The 18,720-nt window shown below is 40.8% G+C and overlaps 1 protein-coding gene and 1 long non-coding RNA gene across 4 annotated transcripts in view; one reads left to right on the top strand and one right to left on the bottom strand.

Annotated features, from left to right (window-relative positions):
* The first annotated feature begins 5,166 nt into the window (after window positions 1-5,166).
* On the top strand, window positions 5,167-17,963 carry LOC149982529 (uncharacterized). The gene is made up of 2 exons (XR_016497225.1): window positions 5,167-5,597; window positions 15,303-17,963. It is a non-coding gene; the product is annotated as an uncharacterized LOC149982529 (long non-coding RNA).
* Window positions 6,234-18,720, bottom strand: part of LOC110527773 (A-type voltage-gated potassium channel KCND3-like) — a 125,119-nt gene continuing 112,632 nt past the window's right edge. For 2 of the 3 annotated variants that reach the window (XM_090240804.1, XM_090240805.1), the window contains exons 5-6: window positions 14,343-14,596; window positions 6,234-13,983 (exon numbers count right to left, since the gene is read on the bottom strand). In XM_090240804.1, the coding sequence (XP_090096930.1) occupies window positions 13,755-13,983; window positions 14,343-14,596 (483 nt within the window). In that variant the 3' untranslated portion in view covers window positions 6,234-13,754. Of the gene's footprint in view, window positions 13,984-14,342; window positions 14,597-14,721; window positions 14,831-18,720 lie in introns of all 3 variants that reach the window. The other variant, XR_016497223.1, reaches the window with a different exon arrangement.

The following is an 18,720-nucleotide window of genomic DNA, read 5'->3' as shown; positions in this document are numbered from 1 at the left end:
TGGAGTGCATGCTCACCCAGTTTGAGATAAATTGGCCCTATGCGCCATCATAGTCTTGCACAGTTTCTCCTCATCATCATTGACTGTTCCTGGATTAAGCGAATTGATAGGGACTGATCAGATGTTACCTTGTTTTGAAATGAATAAGATCTCCACAAACAACTTTCTAAAATGTAGGAACGTTGGCGCAATGGTTGAAGACAAGCCTGACCCCTTGTGACTATAATGGGAATAACACAGTTTGAGATTGATAACACTATTTCACATTGAACGAGAATTCTAACCATTTCAACCATGAAATGAATCATTTAAACCACAAAGAGGAAAAACACATGCAAAATATCTTCATACGTCTCTCCACTAGTAATAATTTATAATCATTGCCTCTGAATTTGTGGTTTTCATTGAATTCTCTTCAGTTTTCTCTCTTATATACTTAACAAACTGATCAGTAGTTGTGTGGTTACACTGTCAAGTTAGCCACAATCTGACCACATAGAGTTGGAGATATGCAATGACTGCATGGCCGGTTCTACGGGTGGCAAAGCCGAGCATGGAACCCCCAGATGGAATTTGTGCCCCCATGAACTTAACAAATGGTATATGAATTACCTTGCCTGGTTTTGCCAATGTAGCACTGCTGGGCCTGCCAGTAGAGGCTATATGCCGTGTGTGCTCATTATCTGAGGAGGGGGGGATGTAAATATATTTAGTAGTTAAAATCCAAAAATGCATTCTGATTGGCAGTGGTGTAAAGTACTTAAATAAAAATACTTTAAAGTACTACTTAAGTAGTTTTTTTGGGTATCTGTACTTTTCTTTACTATTTATATTTTTGACAACTTTTACTTTTACTTCACCACATTCCTAAAGAAAATAATGTACTTTTTACTCCATACATTTTACCTGACAGAGTGGGAGGGTCGTCACATGGGTGTCAGGTAAAATGTATGGAGTAAAAAGTACATTATTTTCTTTGGAAGTGACTATGAATCGTTGGAAGTGACTATGAATCGTTGGAAGTGACTATGAATCGTTGGAAGTGACTATGAATCGTTGGAAGTGACTATGAATCGTTGGGAGTTGTAAAAATTAAGAAGGACCCTGATGTTCTTTTCGTTGGAGTTTGTAGCTGTTGTGGTCTTTTGTGCCATGTTCCTGAATGTTTACGTGACTGACCATTGGTTGGGGTTGTCATGTTCTATCTTTCCTGTCTGTTCCCTCCTGGTCTTGTGTTCTTCTTTCCTCTTAAATATTGCTTCCTATGCGCAAAGGTTGCTGAGGTCTGGGGAGGAGGAGGTTGGTTGGTGCAGGTGGAGGTGTGAACACATAACCCCTCATCAATTTGGGACGCAGAGGCTGTGTCAATTTGGGACGCAGAGGCTGTGTCAATTTGGGACGCAGAGGCTGTGTCAATTTGGGACGCAGAGGCTGTGTCAATTTGGGACGCAGAGGCTGTGTCAATTTGGGACGCAGAGGCTGTGTCAATTTGGGACGCAGAGGCTGTGTCAATTTGGGACGCAGAGGCTGTGTCGTTGTTCCGGGGCCCTTGTTGGTCCCCGGTTTTATGGGGGGGGAATGTGACGACCCTCCCACTCTGTCTGCCGTATTCTGTCTTTGTTCTTGTTTCCTTATTAGGATGCCGGTGGGTGGAGTTGAGAGGGTCGTCAGCTTCATGGGAAACACCTGGGCCAGGTGTGTCCCAGGATAAATAGACCTCTTCCACATTCATGGAGGAGACTCTCTACATGCAGACACCTTTGTAGGTTGTGTTGTTGGGTTCTTGGTGGCCTTTTTGTTTGTTTGTTTGTTTGTTTGTTTGTTTGTTTGTTTGTTTGCTTGCTTTGGCACCTTTCAACACCCTGCATTATCACATTCATGCATGCAAAACACTCACTTACACTACTGATTACACACACCATTGTATATTTTCCTTAGTTGCTTTAGTTAATAAATATATATTTTGTTACTCCTTATCTCCACTTTGTCTCCCTTTTGTTACGGGCTTTGAGCCGGTTCGTGACACCCAATAGTACTTGTTACATTTTGAATGCTTAGCAGGACAGAACATGTTCTAATTCACACACTTATCATGAGGACATCCATGGTTATCCCTTATTCCTCTGATCTGGCGGACTCACTAAACACAAATGCTTTGTTTGCAAATTATGTCTGAGTCTTGGAATGTGACCCTGACTTACATAAAAAAAAACAAGAAAATAGTTAAATGATTCATACTTTTACTTTTGATACCTAAGTATATTTTAGCAATTTCATTTACTTTTGGTACTTAAGTATATTTAAAACCACATTCTTTTAGACTTTTACTCAAGTAGTATTTTACTGGCTGACTTTCACTTTACTTGACTCATTTTCTATTAATGTATCTTTACTTTTACTCAAGTATGACAATTGGGTACTTTTTCCACCACTGTTGATTGGGCACCTAGCCATGCAATGTCATAAGGCACCGCTTTCATTACCTTGTTTAGGAAGCTCATTGGGTCCCAAGGCATTTTTGTCTCTCACACAAACTAGGATTCCATCCAATTTGCAACAGATTTTCATGCAAATATTCTAAAATATCCACATTTACCCACCAGAGAAGAGTTTCCATCAAACTGATTTATTGTGAATGAAGGTCTGTGCGTGATGACATAGGGCATATAAAAACAACATTTGCGGTTTTCCATGTACCGAATGAAAAATACAAGTTAAATGGGTTTCCAAGCTAATTTTCAACACAAATGATGGTTTTTGTCACAAAAGCTGTTGTTATATTATAGCAAAGGCAACTACTAGTCTTGGCACGTGTGCTCTAGCCAACAGTTTGCAAACACAGTGCATCTGGGCCAAGCATCGGTCATCATTACACCAGAATAAGATATTTATTGGAAATGAGCATCAAGCTCATCACGGTGCACTTTCACCATCCTGTGAATTTCATCATCATTTATCTTTTCTGTTGCCTAATAAACTGTATGCGTCCCTGACGAGTCATAGTAGGAGAACCACACAACATGTCATCATGTGACTCCAAGTTTACTTTGATATGATGGTTATTATATCAATATTTGCACATAAAAGCATTTCCACCAACATTTCTCGCATCTTTAATTTTTTCCAACACAAAAAGTTCCCACTTTGTCTAGCGTATTTTGTTTTGTCGACATTTGCAAAGTTTACCGAAAAAAAATCTGTTTCCATTACATTTTTTTCCCCGACATTGTATAGTTCTGTTGGTTGGGAGTCTCTGACTACCTGAAGGGCCCATCATTGGTTACTTTTTGTATATAAAGTGGTTCTTCTGAGACTCCACTACCTCAGCTCACTTATTAATTGGAGATCCAGAAATGTTCAGTCCCGCTCTCTGGACTGACTTATTCTGGGGGTCCTGTGGATCTCCACTGAGCTGTGGGGAAAAATGCTTTTAGTTTTTATGCCCCCAGCTCATAGAATAGCCTTCAGGCCACCTTGAAGCTAGACTAGCTGGTCTCCATTGGACAGTTTAGATACATTTTGAGGGAGATAATATGTGATAGTTGTTTGTTTTGATGAATCTTGCGGGTATTTATTGTATTGTGTTGTTATGTTGCTTTATGTTGTATTGAATTGTGTGTTCGTGTTCACAGCGCTCCGTTAAGAATGAGACCCTGGCCTCAATGGTGACCTCCTTGTCTAAAGAAAAGTAAAACATTTAAAAGTAGTGGGAGAACCACACAACATATCATCGGGTGCCTCCGAGTTTACTTCGATATGACGGTTATTATATCAATATTTGCGCATTAATTTTTTTTTTTACACGCCATTTCTCGCATGATACATTTTATTGACACAAAAAGATACCTTATACTGTATGTTGAATTAACAAATTGTCTGTTGGCATTCATAAATTGCAACGCATATCCTGTTTCCATCAGCCCAGACTGTTTTCATGAGTCAGGTCATTCATCAGCATGAAATGTTTGGATGAAAACCTGGTTAGAGAGGGGGAAAGTTCACTTTTGCAGACAGCTACAGCTATAGGCTACCTAGTAGCTACTAGCATTGTTACGTTTTGGTACCGGCTAGCTGAATAATTGTAGATAGTTGGCTAAGCTTTGATCAGCATAGATATCCGAACATGGCTGGGCACCGCCAAGAGGAAAAACCACCAACGGATGCCAAGCTCACCGACCAGCCTGTAGGCTCAATCACCGAAGTTTAGGAGCCTAGAAGCAAATCTAATACCCACCCATCCCCCATGCCACCTGCTGACCAACGAGATCGAGAACAGCCAGGGCTTAGCACCAGGATCACGAGGGTAACATCACAACCAGCACCCGCATCTCCGTTACCCTTGCCTCTAGCACCTGAAGGCCTGTTGAATCTAACCAGAACTGAACTCGTGGAGGCAGAGTTTGTGTCTCACACATGCTTGCAAAGTGTACAAATCTATTTATAGATTTGCTCATACTGTGGAGCTGATCTGTGCGTGTTGGTAGGCGCAAATTATGTGTAGGCCTACAGCAACAGATACAAGTGTATGTGATAGTGGGGCACATATATCTTTCTTGTGTATTCTATAAAACGACGGTTGTTGATGTTGAACTCAAACATGAACAAACTACAAAAACAATAAACGTGAAAACCGTAACAGTCCTAACTGGTGCATAAAACACAAAGACAGGAAACAATCACCCACAAAATACCCAAAGAATATGGCTGCCTAAATATGGTTCCCAATCAGAGACAACGATAAACACCTGCCTCTGATTGAGAACCACTCTAGGCAACCATAGACTTAACTAAACTGAACACAACCCCATTAATCTAATAAACCCCTAGACAAGACGAACACAATAAATCACCCATGTCACACCCTGGCCTAACCAAAATAATAAAGAAAACAAAGATAACTAAGGCCAGGGCGTGACAATAACTATATCTCTGAATGTGTACATTTCTCAATTATGGGGTTTGCATCTAATTCTTGTATAAAATTAATGAGTCTAGATGAAATTATTTGTGAAATTATGTAATGTGACTTAAACATTTAATGTGAAATAATTGTATTCCCTTTCAAGTTTAACTAAGTCATTGGCCCGCCCCCGTGAGCACAGACATGATCAGGCATCATAGACCCGCCTTTTCTGCTGTTACAAATAAAATACGCTCCTGATCAAATCCTCTTGAGACCACGCGTACAGCGGTGTAAACTGAGGGGGCACAGGTTTGAGTTTAGACTAAGCAAACCCACAGCGTGAGCTGTGATTGTGAATAGTTATAGAATTCCTAACCATACCACGTAGAGCATTGGCTACACGGCTGGAAATGGTTAAGCTACGATACTATCAATCCCTACATAATAAGAGCAAATCTTAGATACTAATTACTAGTCTGCAGCTAGAAATTATGTGAACCTGGGATGCGAATACCAACAACTGCAGAAACAGCTATTCTATGAGAACATTTCTGAATGGTAACTCTGAAGTATCTGTTCTAACCATGAGAGACTTTGATCTTCAGGGAAACAGAGAGAAAGAGAAAGAGACGCGGATGAACTGACTCTCCAGCAAACGGACCCGATTCCAACAGAAAGATCACGACACATGGGCGTAAATATATGCTGATTGCAATTTTTTCCGAATGAGTGAGCCTTCTTGTGCAAAGGTTTAGCATTTCAATTAATATAATTATCAACTGTGGGTAGTGACCCCTTTTGTCTTTCCAGCTCTTTCTCAGTCCACACCCACTTCCCTTTGTCCACCAAGCCGTCATATCGGCTTAGCCCACTAGGGAATCTTCCCTATCCTTCTTAGTAACATATATCTACTGTTAGTTTGTTTATGCATTTCTGTGATTATTTAGTGAGTTAGTAAATAAATGATTAAGCCAATTGGTGCATGGGTGATTCATAGTAAAGGCTGGGTTCGCGCAGATAACCAACCATTTACGACATTTTACAATGAGACTGACATGAGGTAAAAAAAATAATTAATTAATAGAATAGAATACACATACAGATAATTTTAAATCATTAAAATATCTGAAGAGTTATATTCGGAAAAATTATAACTTTGTAATCCAAAGATTTTCCATGGTGCCCTGACATCCTAGTAAATGACATTTACATGATTAGTTTAGTCACGTAATAATAATTACAGAGAATTGATTTGCTAAAATAAAAGTCTTCACTTTTCATGACGCCAAAGACACGACACTAGTTTATAGTCATTATGACACAAGCCAGGTTTGGGTGGCAGATGTAAATCTTTATCTGACACTAGTTTATAGTCATTAAGACACAATACAAAGTCACATGATAAACATCATCAGACAGAGAATACGGAGCAGACAGAAAAGCCCAATTAAAAAAGAACCAAACCTAAGGAGGCGAAAGGTAAGAAACAAAGAAACACACTTTTTGACAAGTGACCTTTTCCATTACTTCTCAAATGGATAAATGCGTCCATTAGCCTTCCAACATAACACAGTAATAAGACCACATCAGTGTTTACTGTAGAGGTTAGCCTTGTCTAATGACTTCGCTAAGCATGAAACAGTAGAGAGAATGAGTAATAGGCCTACTGTTCAAATCACATTACTAGGGGCAAAATAAACTCCAGGCCCTAGTCCAGGCCACACAGTACAGTCTTGGCCAAAAGTTTTGAGAATGACACAAATATTAATTTTCACAAAGTCTGCTGCCTCAGTTTATATGATGGCAATTTGCATATACTCCAGAATGTTATGAAGAGTGATCAGATGAACTGCAGTTAATTGCAAAGTCCCTCTTTGCCATGCAAATTAACTGAATCCCCCAAAAACATTCCCACTGCCATGAGCCCTGCCACAAAAGGACCAGCGGACATCATGTCAGTGATTCTCTCGTTAACACAGGTGTGAGTGTTGATGAAGACAAGGCTGGAGATCATGATCTGTTATGCTGATTGAGTGTGAATAACAGATTGGAAGCTTCAAAAGGAGGGTGGTGCTTGGAATCATTGTTCTTCCTCTGTCAACCATGGTTACCGGCAAGGAAACACGTGCTGTCATCATTGCTTTGCACAAAAAGGGCTTCACAGGCAAGGATATTGCTGCCAGTAAGATTGCACCTAAATCAACCATTTATCGGCTCATCAAGAACTTCAAGGAGAGTGATTCAATTGTTATGAAGAAGGATTCAGAGCGTCCAAAAAGTCCAGCAAGCGCCAGGACCGTCTCCTAAAGTTGATTCAGCTGCGGGATCGGGTCACCACCAGTACAGAGCTTGCTCAGGAATGGCAGCAGGCAGGTGTGAGTGCATCTGCACGCACAGTGAAGCGAAGACTTTTGGAGGATGGCCTGGTGTCAAGAAGGGTTCTCCGGAGAAGACAAGGTGAGCGCTACCATCAGTCCTGTGTCATGCCAACAGTAAAGGATCCTGAGACCATTTATGTGTGGGGTTGCTTCTCAGCATTGGGAGCTCACTCACTCACAATTTTGCCTAAGAACACAGCCATGAATAAAGAATGGTAGCAACACATCCTACAAGAGCAACTTCTCCCAACCATCCAGGAACAGTTTGGTGATGAACAATGCCTTTTCAAGCATGATGGAGCACCTTGCCATAAGGAAAAAGTGATAACTAAGTGGCTCAGGGAACAAAACATCAATATTTTGGGTCCATGGCCAGGAAACTCCCCAGACCTTAATCCCATTGAGAATGTATGGTCAATCCTCAAGAGGCGGGTGGACAAACAAAAACCCACAAATTCTGACAAACTCCAAGCATTGATTATGCAAGAATGGGCTGCCATCAGTCAGGATGTGGCCCAGAAGTTAATTGACAGCATGCCAGGGCGGATTGCAGAGGTCTTGAAAAAGAAGGGTCAACACTGCAAATATTGACTCTTTGCATCAACTTCATGTAATTGTCAATAAAAGCCTTTGACACTTATGAAATGCTTTTAATTATACTTCAGTATTCCATAGTAACATGACAAACACATCTAAAGACACTGAAGCAGCAAACTTTGTGGAAATTAATATTTGTGTCATTCTCAACTTTTGGCCACGACTGTATATACAGTGCCTTCAGAAATTATTCATACCCCTTGACTTATTCCACATTTTGTTGTGTTACAGCCTGAATTTAAAATATATTCAATTGAGATGTTTTTTGTCAATGGCCTAGATACAATACCCCATAATGTCAAAGTGGAATATTAAAAAATATATATATTTACAAATTAATAAAATATGAAAAGCTGAAATGTCTTGTCAATAAGTATTCAACCCCTTTGTTATGCAAGCCTAAAGTTCAGCAGTAAAAATGTGCTTAACAAGTCACATAATAAGTTCCATGTACTCACTCTGTGTTTAACATGATTTTTGAATGACTACCTCATCTCTGTACCTCACACATACAGATAATTGTAAGATCACTAGGTCAAGCAGTGCATTTCAAACACTGATTCAACCATAAAGACCAGGGAGGTTTTCCAATGTCTCGCAAAGAAGGGCACATATTGGTAGATGGGTAAAAATATAAAAAGCAGCCATTGAATATCCCTTTAAGCATGGTGAAGTTAGTAATGAGGCTTTGGATGGTGTATCAATACACCCAGTCACTACAAAGAAACAGGTGTCCTTCCTAACTCAGTTGCCCGGAGAGGAAGGAATCCACGTAGGGGTTTCACCATGATACCAATGGTGACTTTAAAACAGTTAATAGTATAATGGCTGTGATAGGAGAAAACTGAGGATGGAGCAACAACATTGCAGTTACTCCACAATACTAACCTAATTGACAGAGTGAAAAGAAGGAAGCCTGTACAGACTACAAACATTCCCAAAACATGCATCCTGTTTGCAAACAAGACACTAAAGTAATACTGCAAAGTGTTGTATTAAATTCTTTGTCGTAAATACAAAGTGTTATGTTTGGGGCAAATCCAATACAACACATGACTGAGAACCACTCTCCATATTTTCAAGCATAGTGGTGGCTGCATCATGTTATGGGTATGCTTGTTATTGTTAAGGACTGTGGAGTTTTTCAGGATAAAAAAGAAACACAGGCAAAATCATCCTAGATGAAAACCTGGTTCAGTCTGCTTTCCACCAGACACTGGGAGATGAATTCACCTTTAAGCAGGGCAATAACCTCAAACACAAGGCCACATGTACACTGGATTTGCTTACTAAGAAAACAGTGAATGTTCCTGAGTGGCGGAGTGACAGTTTTGACTTAAGCGGGATTTGTGATCCCCCCACGGGACGGGACAGGGGGACGGGACGAGGGGGGTTTAATGTGTGCTAATGTGATTAGCTTGAGGTTGTAAGTAACAAGAACATTTTCCAGGACATATACATATTTGATATGGGCAGAAAGCTTAAATTGTTGTTAATCTAACTGAACTGCCTGATTTACAGTAGCTATTACAGTGAACGAATATCATGCTATTGTTTGAGGAGAGTGCACAGTTATGAACTTGGAAATGTATAAATAAACCAATTAGGCACATTTGGGCAGACTTGATACAACATTTTGCAATGGTTCATTGGATCAGTCTAAAACATTGCACATACACTGCTGCCATAATCTAAATTGCGCCTAAACTGGAATAATACATTGATAATACCTTTATTTTGCGCCTAAACTGGAATAATACATTAATAATACCTTTATTTTGCATTTCAAAGATGATGGAACAAAAAATAAATTTAAAAAACGCATGTTTTTTTCTTTGTATTATCTTTAACCAGTTCTAATGAGTTATATTCTCCTACATTAATTTCACATTTCCACAAACTTCAAAGTGTTTCCTTTCAAATGATATGTTGCATGATCCAGGTTTGGAAAGCTCTTAACCAGAAAGACTCACAGCTGTATCGCTGCCAAAGGTGCATCTACAAAGTATTGACTCTGGGGTGTGAATGCATATGCAAATTAGATATTTCTGTTTTCTATTTTCTTTCTATTCCATTTTCAATACATTATTTTGTGATTATGGAGGACTGTGTGTAGATGGGTGAGATGTTTTATTCACTTTGAAATCATTTTGAATTCAGGCTGTAACACAACAGCATGTGGAATAAGTCAAGGGGTATAAATACTTTCTGAAGGCACTGTATGCTCCAGGCAATAGACTATAATGTGAACCCTTGAGTATGAACCCTGGTCAGCTTACAGTATATTTTTATATATATATATTAATATATATATATATATATATATATATATATATATATATATATATTCAGGCAGCATTCTTTATTAAAGGGTATGGTAAATGTGACAAGGCCTTAACCTGGATGGGGACAAAATGAGCATCGTTGAGACTCCCCCCTCCAAATACACTGAGTGTACAAAACATTAGGAACACCATGACATAGACTGACCAGGTGAATCCAGTCAATGTAACATGTAGAGGAGGCCTGTTCACGTCATAGTAGGGCACTAACCAAGTTTCAATCCAACCTTTTTATGCGAGTAAAGTACAAAATGTCATGACAGGCCTGATGGAAGCAGAACATTTGTTGGTAAACTTTCCAAATGTCGACAAAACGAAAAACGCTAGACGAGGTGGGATCTTTTTGGGTTGGTAAAATTAATAATGCGAGAAAAGGTGGTGGAAACACGTTTGTGCGTAAACATTGATATATTAACCATCATATAGAAGTAAACTTGGGAGTCACTTCAAATCAATATAGATGAAGGGGAGACGGGTTAAAGAATGATTTTTAACCCTTGAGACAATTGAGACATGGATTGTGTATGTCTGCCATTCAGAGGGTGAATGGGCAAGACAAAAGATTTAAGTGCCTTTGAATAGGGTAAGTGCCAAGCACACCGGTTTAAATGCGTCAAGAACTGCAATGCTGCTGGGTTTTTCCACACTTAAGTTTACCTTTTGTATCAAGAATGGTCCACTACCCAAAGGACATCCAGCCAACTTGACACAACAGTGGGGAGCATTGGAGTCAACATGGGCCTGCATCCCTGTGGAACGCTTTCGACACCTTGTAGAGTCCACGCCCTGACAAATTGAGTCTGTTCTGAGGACAAAAGGGGGTGCAACTCAATATTAGGGAGGTGTTCCTAATGTTTTGTACACTGTGTGTATATAGGGGTAGTATACTATTGATATGATTTGAACTCATCTTTCTCGTGACATGGTCATCAACAAGTTAACTTAGCTCTTTTTAATAATTACACATAGGCTCACCACCATGGACAATATAACTGAATGTCCTAACCTCTATTTAATACATGGATGAGAACACAAAAGTCAATACAAAACATACCGATTCCTCAAATGCAACACAGTATTTTCATTTTCATTGTTCAAAAACCTACAGCGTGGAATAATCATTTTATACGTAAAGAACCAAACAAAAGACTTGTTTATCTGTTATAATTTTGCTGCAGTTGTCACAAGCTATTCCAAACGCCAGGCACCTACAGCATGGACAACAGTTAATGTAACATGTAGAGGAGGCCTGTTCACATCCTAGTAGGGCACGAACCCGGTTTCAATCCAACCTTTTTCTGCAAATAAAGTACATGTCGGATAACATTTTTTGGGTAAACTTTCTAAACGTCAACAAAACAAAATATGCTCGACAAGGTGGTATCTTTTTGTGCCGGTAAAGTCAACAATGCGAGAAATGTCAGTGGAAACGCTTTTATGCGCAAATATTGATATAATAACCATCATATCGAAGTAAACTTGGGAGTCATGCGATGACATGTTGTGTGGTCCTCCCACTACGATTTATGATGAACTTCACAAGGTGATGAGCTTGATTCTCCTTTCCAGCAAATATCGAGGGTCTTATTCCGGTGACATGATGATCAATGCTTGACTGCTGTTTGACAACAACACAAAATTCTTGCTCTTATCCATAATAATCTCATCATGTAAACTAGCCTACCCGCACTAACAATACTAATCGGTAGAGTGCAAAATGCGATGGAAACCCATTGAACGTCAGATTTTTATTCGGTACAAGACTTTGTGTGCGCGTAACAAGTCCGTTTGGTGGAAACACACCACTGATGGGGAAATGCGCATATTTTCTTGATGCAGATTTTTGAATATTCGCATGAAACTCTGTCGCCAATTAGATGGAAACCTAGCTAATGACATCCATGGTTGCATGGGACCATGGTGATTCTACTGTCTTCCACTGAGCTGAAAAAACAACGACTAAACTGCTATTCTAAAGTCTTAAAAATTAGGACATTTTGGGAGAGAGAGAAAGACAGAGATAGAGAGCATGGGAGAAAGTGAGAGAGCAAGGGAGAGACAGAGACCGAGTAACAGCAATGGTACTGTAGTGTGTCTGATAAAATATTCTAGCAAAAAAATAGTTAGCCCATAAAATATTTGTCTGAGTAGTCATTTATGTTCCTTTGATTTTAAAGGGCGACTGAACTTCCTGCTTTGGCCTGGTTTTAGATTTGGTTCATTAAGAAATGCTAGCGGCCATGGCTGAATTCAAACGTGAGTTGGTTTCAGGGTGTGGTTTGTTGTGGGTGTCGCTTGTGTGTGTTCGCAGGTGGAAAGAGTTACACAAATTATTTAGGTAATTAGTTTCAGCAGACTAGTGTGCGACTGTGGCAAAGTTGGTTTGACTTTTGATAGCCTATCTCTGGGGATGGTTAGGTACCGTCAATGAAATACACAATATAAATGGGACAATATTTTCATGTTGCCCATGTTTTAGTTCTCTCGTTAAATGCTTTCAATATTTGTATATTAATTAATTTCTACAATTTATAATTGGTTTGAAGTTTTTAATTTATTGAAATTTGGAGCTATTCACCTTTAGAATGTTGTGGTCCCTAACTAGCCCCATAGGGATATCGAATGTCAAACTAAACTGACCATGGGCATTACCAAACCCAAGGAAAACTGTTACGGTACCCTTCATTCCAGAACATACATTTTTTTTCCTGACATCTCACAAATCTGGATGAGACTAAATTTATGACCCAAATGATCCTATTCACATTTTGTTGTCGATTTTGACAGTAGAATAAATGTCTGACTCATATCGATCCCATTATAGGCCATTTTCAAAATGAGAAATGGCTTTTTAGGGGCAGTCGCTCTTTAAGGGCATTGTGGACTGATGAAAATCTAATCAGGTTTAAAAACCCACAAAAGTATTAACATTTCATAAAAGTATCATCACACACGTACATACATACACAAACAAAAAAATCACCACAATCATATTAACCGACACACCTCGTCCACTGGAGAAGTGAAAAAACTCCAAAACTGTATCAATCAAGGTGAAACTAGATACGACAAACAGAAAACGCAAAGAAGACCAACCAAACTCGAGTTAAAACATTGATCGTTGTCTTCATCCTCCTTTGAACCTTGTAAGTGTAAGAAGAATATCTTTTACACATTTAGGGTTGAGCTGTAGCCAGATCAAGAAAATAAAGAGTAGGTGCTTAAGTGCACAAAGACACAGTGACTTCCTTTGTCCTGTCGATTCCCGCAATTCAAACATACTGGCCCGTTTTTGGGAAATGGGCACACAGTAGCCTACCATCAGCTGACTTGCGTTTCAACATTTCTCTCAGTATACAGTAGCCTATCCCCTGGCTTCTCAAAAGGCCAAGTACATTCCTTGGAAAATGGGAGTTCCCTCCCATTTCTCTTCCTCTAAACAGGCGACAGGGTCCTTCAAGGCAGAGTTCAAGTGAAAGTCCCCTTCACCTCTCCTCCTGCTCAGTCAGTCTGTCGATTGGGTTCGTCACACAGTCACAGAGCAGATACTTTAATGACATTGGAGCTGGCGGTGGTATTGATGCTGGGGGCCTGTGGGCCGGTGGGGGGTGGGGGGGGTCTGCGCTGGGGGGGTCCGTGGAGACCGCCCCCGTCAGTGGTGTCGGAGGGGGCCGTGGGGATGCTGATGATCGCCGTGGTGATCTGACTGCCCTTGCAGTTGATCAGGCCCACATCGTCTGTCTTCATGTTGAGACTGGAGCGACTGAGAGAAAGAGAGGGTGAGAGAGAAGAATGAGAGAGTAATGAGACAGACAGACAGACAGACAAAGGGGGTGGGAAAATACTGTAAAAGTGCAGTCATTTTACAAACGGCCCAACAACTTGTTGTAACAAAAGCGATAGACGATCCTACAGTGCCCTCTAGTGTATTCTATGGGGACTGCATGTGTGCATGACGCACATCTGTGCTGAGTATGATGAAGTTGCCCTAAGACACTGATCTAAGATCAGTTTAGTATGTTAATGGTAAGGGATTTCCTTCATAAGTTTATTGTAGATGTGTGCCTAAGGAGAGTCAACTCCAACCTGTGTCCATGTGCCTGGCTGCCTGCGGTCTCTAACCTGGTGGTATGGGGCAGCTTATCCCCACACTGGATGTGCAGGGCGCTGAGCTCCTGTAGTGAGCCCTGCTGATGGCTGGGCTGGAGGGGCAGGCTGGAGTTGGGTAGTGGGGAGTTCATCTTCCCCCGGCGGGTACAGCAGGTGCCTATGGGCCCGTCCTGGCTGGAGAAGGAGGGGCTGTGGGAGGTGTAGCTCTGGATCGTGGTCTCCAGGCAGTTCTGCTCATACAGCTGCTCATCCACAAACTCATGGGCCTGCGAAGGAGGAGAGGGATCAAAAGACAGCTGCTGCCGGGTTGATTATATATTCACACTATATAAGTGAATATATAAGGTTTATATAGTGATATAATAGATGTTATCACTATATAAAATCAGACCTCAGAGGATGTGTGCCATGCTGGGTAACAGGTCAACCAGTGTTTCCCCTAGGATTGTTTTCAGCAGCGGTGGTAAAGTTAGCATTGGTGCTCCGGGGGCATCCTTTTGCTGGGGGGAGAGAACATTTTACGGGTTTAAAGCTAGTTTCCAGCAATTTTACACATTTTGCCATGGGGCTGAGAAACAACAATCTGTTTTAAATAAAATGTTCTGCAATTCTACGCAGTTTGCCGTGTGCTTATGCCGTGTGCTTATGCTATCTGAGTGACTCAAACATTATAACAAAATTGATGGCCCCCAAGCCATGACATTTTGGACATTTTAGATTCTCCCTGCTGCACAAATTTTATTTTGGGGATTATTCTCAAAGATGATCTTATTTAAAAACATATAGGTTTCATTATCTCTATTATCTCTATATTTGGTTTTAGTCATCCTAAAAACTATTTTCGGGGGTGCTGCTGCTGTGCTGTTTGTTGCAACTACCTGCTAAAGGTAAAAAAAATACTTTGAATAACCGTTTAATCAAAACTCTGCAAATAACACAATAACGTCTTTGTTTTTTACTCCCTCGCTTTAGTACCGGGATACCACCAACAGAGCCAGGCTACCAAGAGCTCAACTCCTACAACGCTCTCTATGGAACTACTAAAGGAAAGTGCTTATTTCCAGCGTGTGAGTGTGACTCCAATTGTTGGCCAGTACCTGCTATAATTGTATGTTTTATACCCCCCACGACTAGACACTGGGGACACAGCTCTGAGAGGCTACACCAAACGCTAACACGCAGCCGGTCCGGTGCGTAGCAAGGAACAGCCGGCGACCTGCCACTGACAACAGACTCAGCCATCACCCGCCCCCCTGCACTTCTCTCTCACTCTTCACATTCAAAGAGACCGACAACATCACAGTTGTGCGAGGCGCTGGTAGGCGCGTCCGCGGCCATAGAGGGAGCATCTAAGTCCCTGGCAGCGCCGGGAAATGTTTGTTCTCTTGGACTGTCGGCATTCAGCAGTGAAAGTTCCTTTGAATCTGCTGGGGATTCGCGTGCTATTAAGTGTATCATCTGCGACATGTTCATAGCTGTCACGGGGAAAGGTCCATTTGTGAAAAATGTAGTGAACTTGATGCAGCTAAAGAAAGGTTTAATAATCTTCATGAACAAATAAACAATTTGACCAAGCGCCTTGAACTGAATAAGACTTCCACGATCCTATCGGCATCTTCAAATGCTTCCTATCAAAACATCCAAGAAGATCATAATGGGACCTTCCTGGACTATGATCAATTTCCGTCACTGCACGCCTCTACAAGCTTGAACCAGAAAATAGCTGCTCATTGTTCGACTCCAGGTGAGTGTAAATGGATTCGTCTCGGAACCAGAGAGAAGAAGAGGAACTGTTCTCGGCACGCCTGCCTTCTTCCCCCGCACCTGGACTTAAGACTTTGACATCGCTTTGAGCCCCTGTACCAGCTATCTTTTGCCGGGGACTTGGGTGTTCTGTCCATGGCTGTGGATGTCCCTCCAGCTACCTCTCCCTGTCCTAGTCAATCAACTGCCTGGGCACAGAATGGACCACCGGGCCCCCCTCTGCTGGGTCGTGCTCTCTCGATCAGAGATCTTTCCCTTTGGCTGTTGTGGCCTGCACGCAGCCGACGTCTCAGCATCCCTCTTCACAGGTGCGTTATGTGGCTCTGGCCTCGCAATCAACTTCGAGACACGTCAGAGGCCGGATCCTTCCAGCTATTGTGATAAGGAGTTCAATGGTGAGGAATAGATCTGTACCCGGGGCAAAGACTTTGTGTTTTACTGAGGAAAAAGTTCAGGATATCACTAGGTTGCTTCCTGAGGCTGTGTGTCATGGTTCATGTGAGGGTCGAATGACATTATGAAGGGCAATTCACAACAGCTGAAGATGGATTTAAAATAACTGATTGGGTCACTACTTGACACCAACAAATATCTGGCCCTCTGCCCTCCCTAAACCGTGGCATTGAATGGTTCAGCAGACTTTTAGCCCTCCATAACTGTCTACGAGGCTATTGCAGCTCTCTATGAGTGTAACATTTATTTACAATTTTGATACCTTCTGGAAACAAAGCTTGTATTATAAGGAGGATATACCATCTGCTATATAAACAGAAGACAGATGGTGTTCTTTAATGGAAGCCTCTCCAACAAAATCCAGGTAGAATCAGGAGTTCCCCAAGGCAGCTTTCTAGGCCCCTTACTTTTTCAATCTCTACAAACGACATGCCACTGGCTTTGAGTAAATGTATGCGGATGACTCAACCCTATACACATCAGCTACCACAGCGACTGAAATTACTGCAACACTTAACAAAGAGCTGCAGTTCATTTCAGAATGGGCGGCAAGGAATAACTTAGTCCTAAATATTTCAAAAACTAAAAGTACTGTATTTGGGACAAATCATTCACTAAACCCTAAACCTCAACTAAATATTGTAATGAATAAGGTGGTAATTGAGTAAGTTAATGATATTGTAAACGGTCTACTATTGATACCACAGTAGCTAGGATGGGGTAGAATTCTGTCCATAATAAAGTGCTGCTCTGCATTCTTAACAGCACTATCAACATAGCAATTCTTATAGGCCCTAGTTTTTTCACACCTACTGTTCAGTTGTGTGGTCAGCTGCCACAAAGAGGGACTTAGGAAATTGTCAATTGGCTCAGAACAGGGCAGCATGGCTGGCCCTTGGATGTACACAGAGAGCTAGCATTAATAATATGCATATGAATCTCTCCTGGCTCAAAGTGGAGGAGAGATTGACATCATCACTACTTGTATTTGTGAGAGGTGTTGACATGTTGAATGCACCGAGCTGTCTGTTTAAACTTTTGGCACACAGCTCGGACACCCATGCATACCCCACAAGCCATGCCACCAGAGGTCTCTTCACAGTCCGCAAGTCCAGAACAGACTATGGGAGGCGCACAGTACTACATAGAGCCATGACTACATGGAACTTTATTCCACATCAAGTAACTCGTGCAAGCAGTAAAATTTGATTTAAAAAACAGATAAAAATACACCTTATGGAACAGCGGGGACTGTGAGGTCTGAGGGCACACACTTAATATGTTGTGAAATCTGTTGTGAATGTATTGTAATGTTTTAAAAAATGTATAACCGCCTTAATTTTGCTGGACCCCAGGACGAGTAGGTGCATGGGGATTCATAATAAATACAAATATGTCTCCGAAAAAAAAGAAAAAGTTTTGTACAGAGGAACCCTCATTTTCTAGTCATTGAGTATGGTTAGAGAATGGTTTTCTAGTCATTGAGTATGGTAGAGTATGTTTGTCTTTTTATTGAGTATGGTAGAGTATGGCAAGAGTATGGTTTCTATTTATTGAGTATGCTAGAGTATGGTCAGAGTATGGATTTCTATTTATTGAATATGGTAGAGTATGGTTTTCTATTTGGTGAGTATGGTATAGTATGGTTAGAGTATGGTTTTCTATTTATTGAAGATGGTAGAGTATGGTTTTCTATTTGGTGAGTATGGTATAGTATGGTTAGAGTATGGTTTTCTATTTATTGAAGATGGTAGAGTATGGTTTTCTATTTGGTGAGTATGGCAGAGTATGGTCAGAGTATGGTTTTCTATTTATTGAAGATGGTAGAGTATGGTTTTCTATTTGGTGAGTATGGTATAGTATGGTTAGAGTATGGTTTTCTATTTATTGAAGATGGTAGAGTATGGTTTTCTATTTGGTGAGTATGGCAGAGTATGGTCAGAGTATGGTTTTCTATTTATTGAGGATGGTACACTATGGTTAGAGTACGGTTTTCTATTTATTGAGTATGGTAGAGTATGGTTTTCTATTTATTGCGGATGGTACACTATGGTTAGAGTATGGTTTTCTATTCATACAGATGTAGGCTCTTAATTTAAGACTGTTTGCTACAGCAGGAAAATAATCCCGCAGCAACAGGAAATGTGAATTATTATGTGGATTATAATTCATG

This window comes from Oncorhynchus mykiss, chromosome 7, assembly GCF_057628025.1.
Source record: "Oncorhynchus mykiss isolate SJ-2025 chromosome 7, ASM5762802v1, whole genome shotgun sequence".
Classification (NCBI taxonomy): domain Eukaryota; kingdom Metazoa; phylum Chordata; class Actinopteri; order Salmoniformes; family Salmonidae; genus Oncorhynchus; species Oncorhynchus mykiss.
The sequence above is the reverse complement of the archived record's forward strand: the minus strand, read 5'-3'. Positions and strand labels throughout refer to the sequence as shown.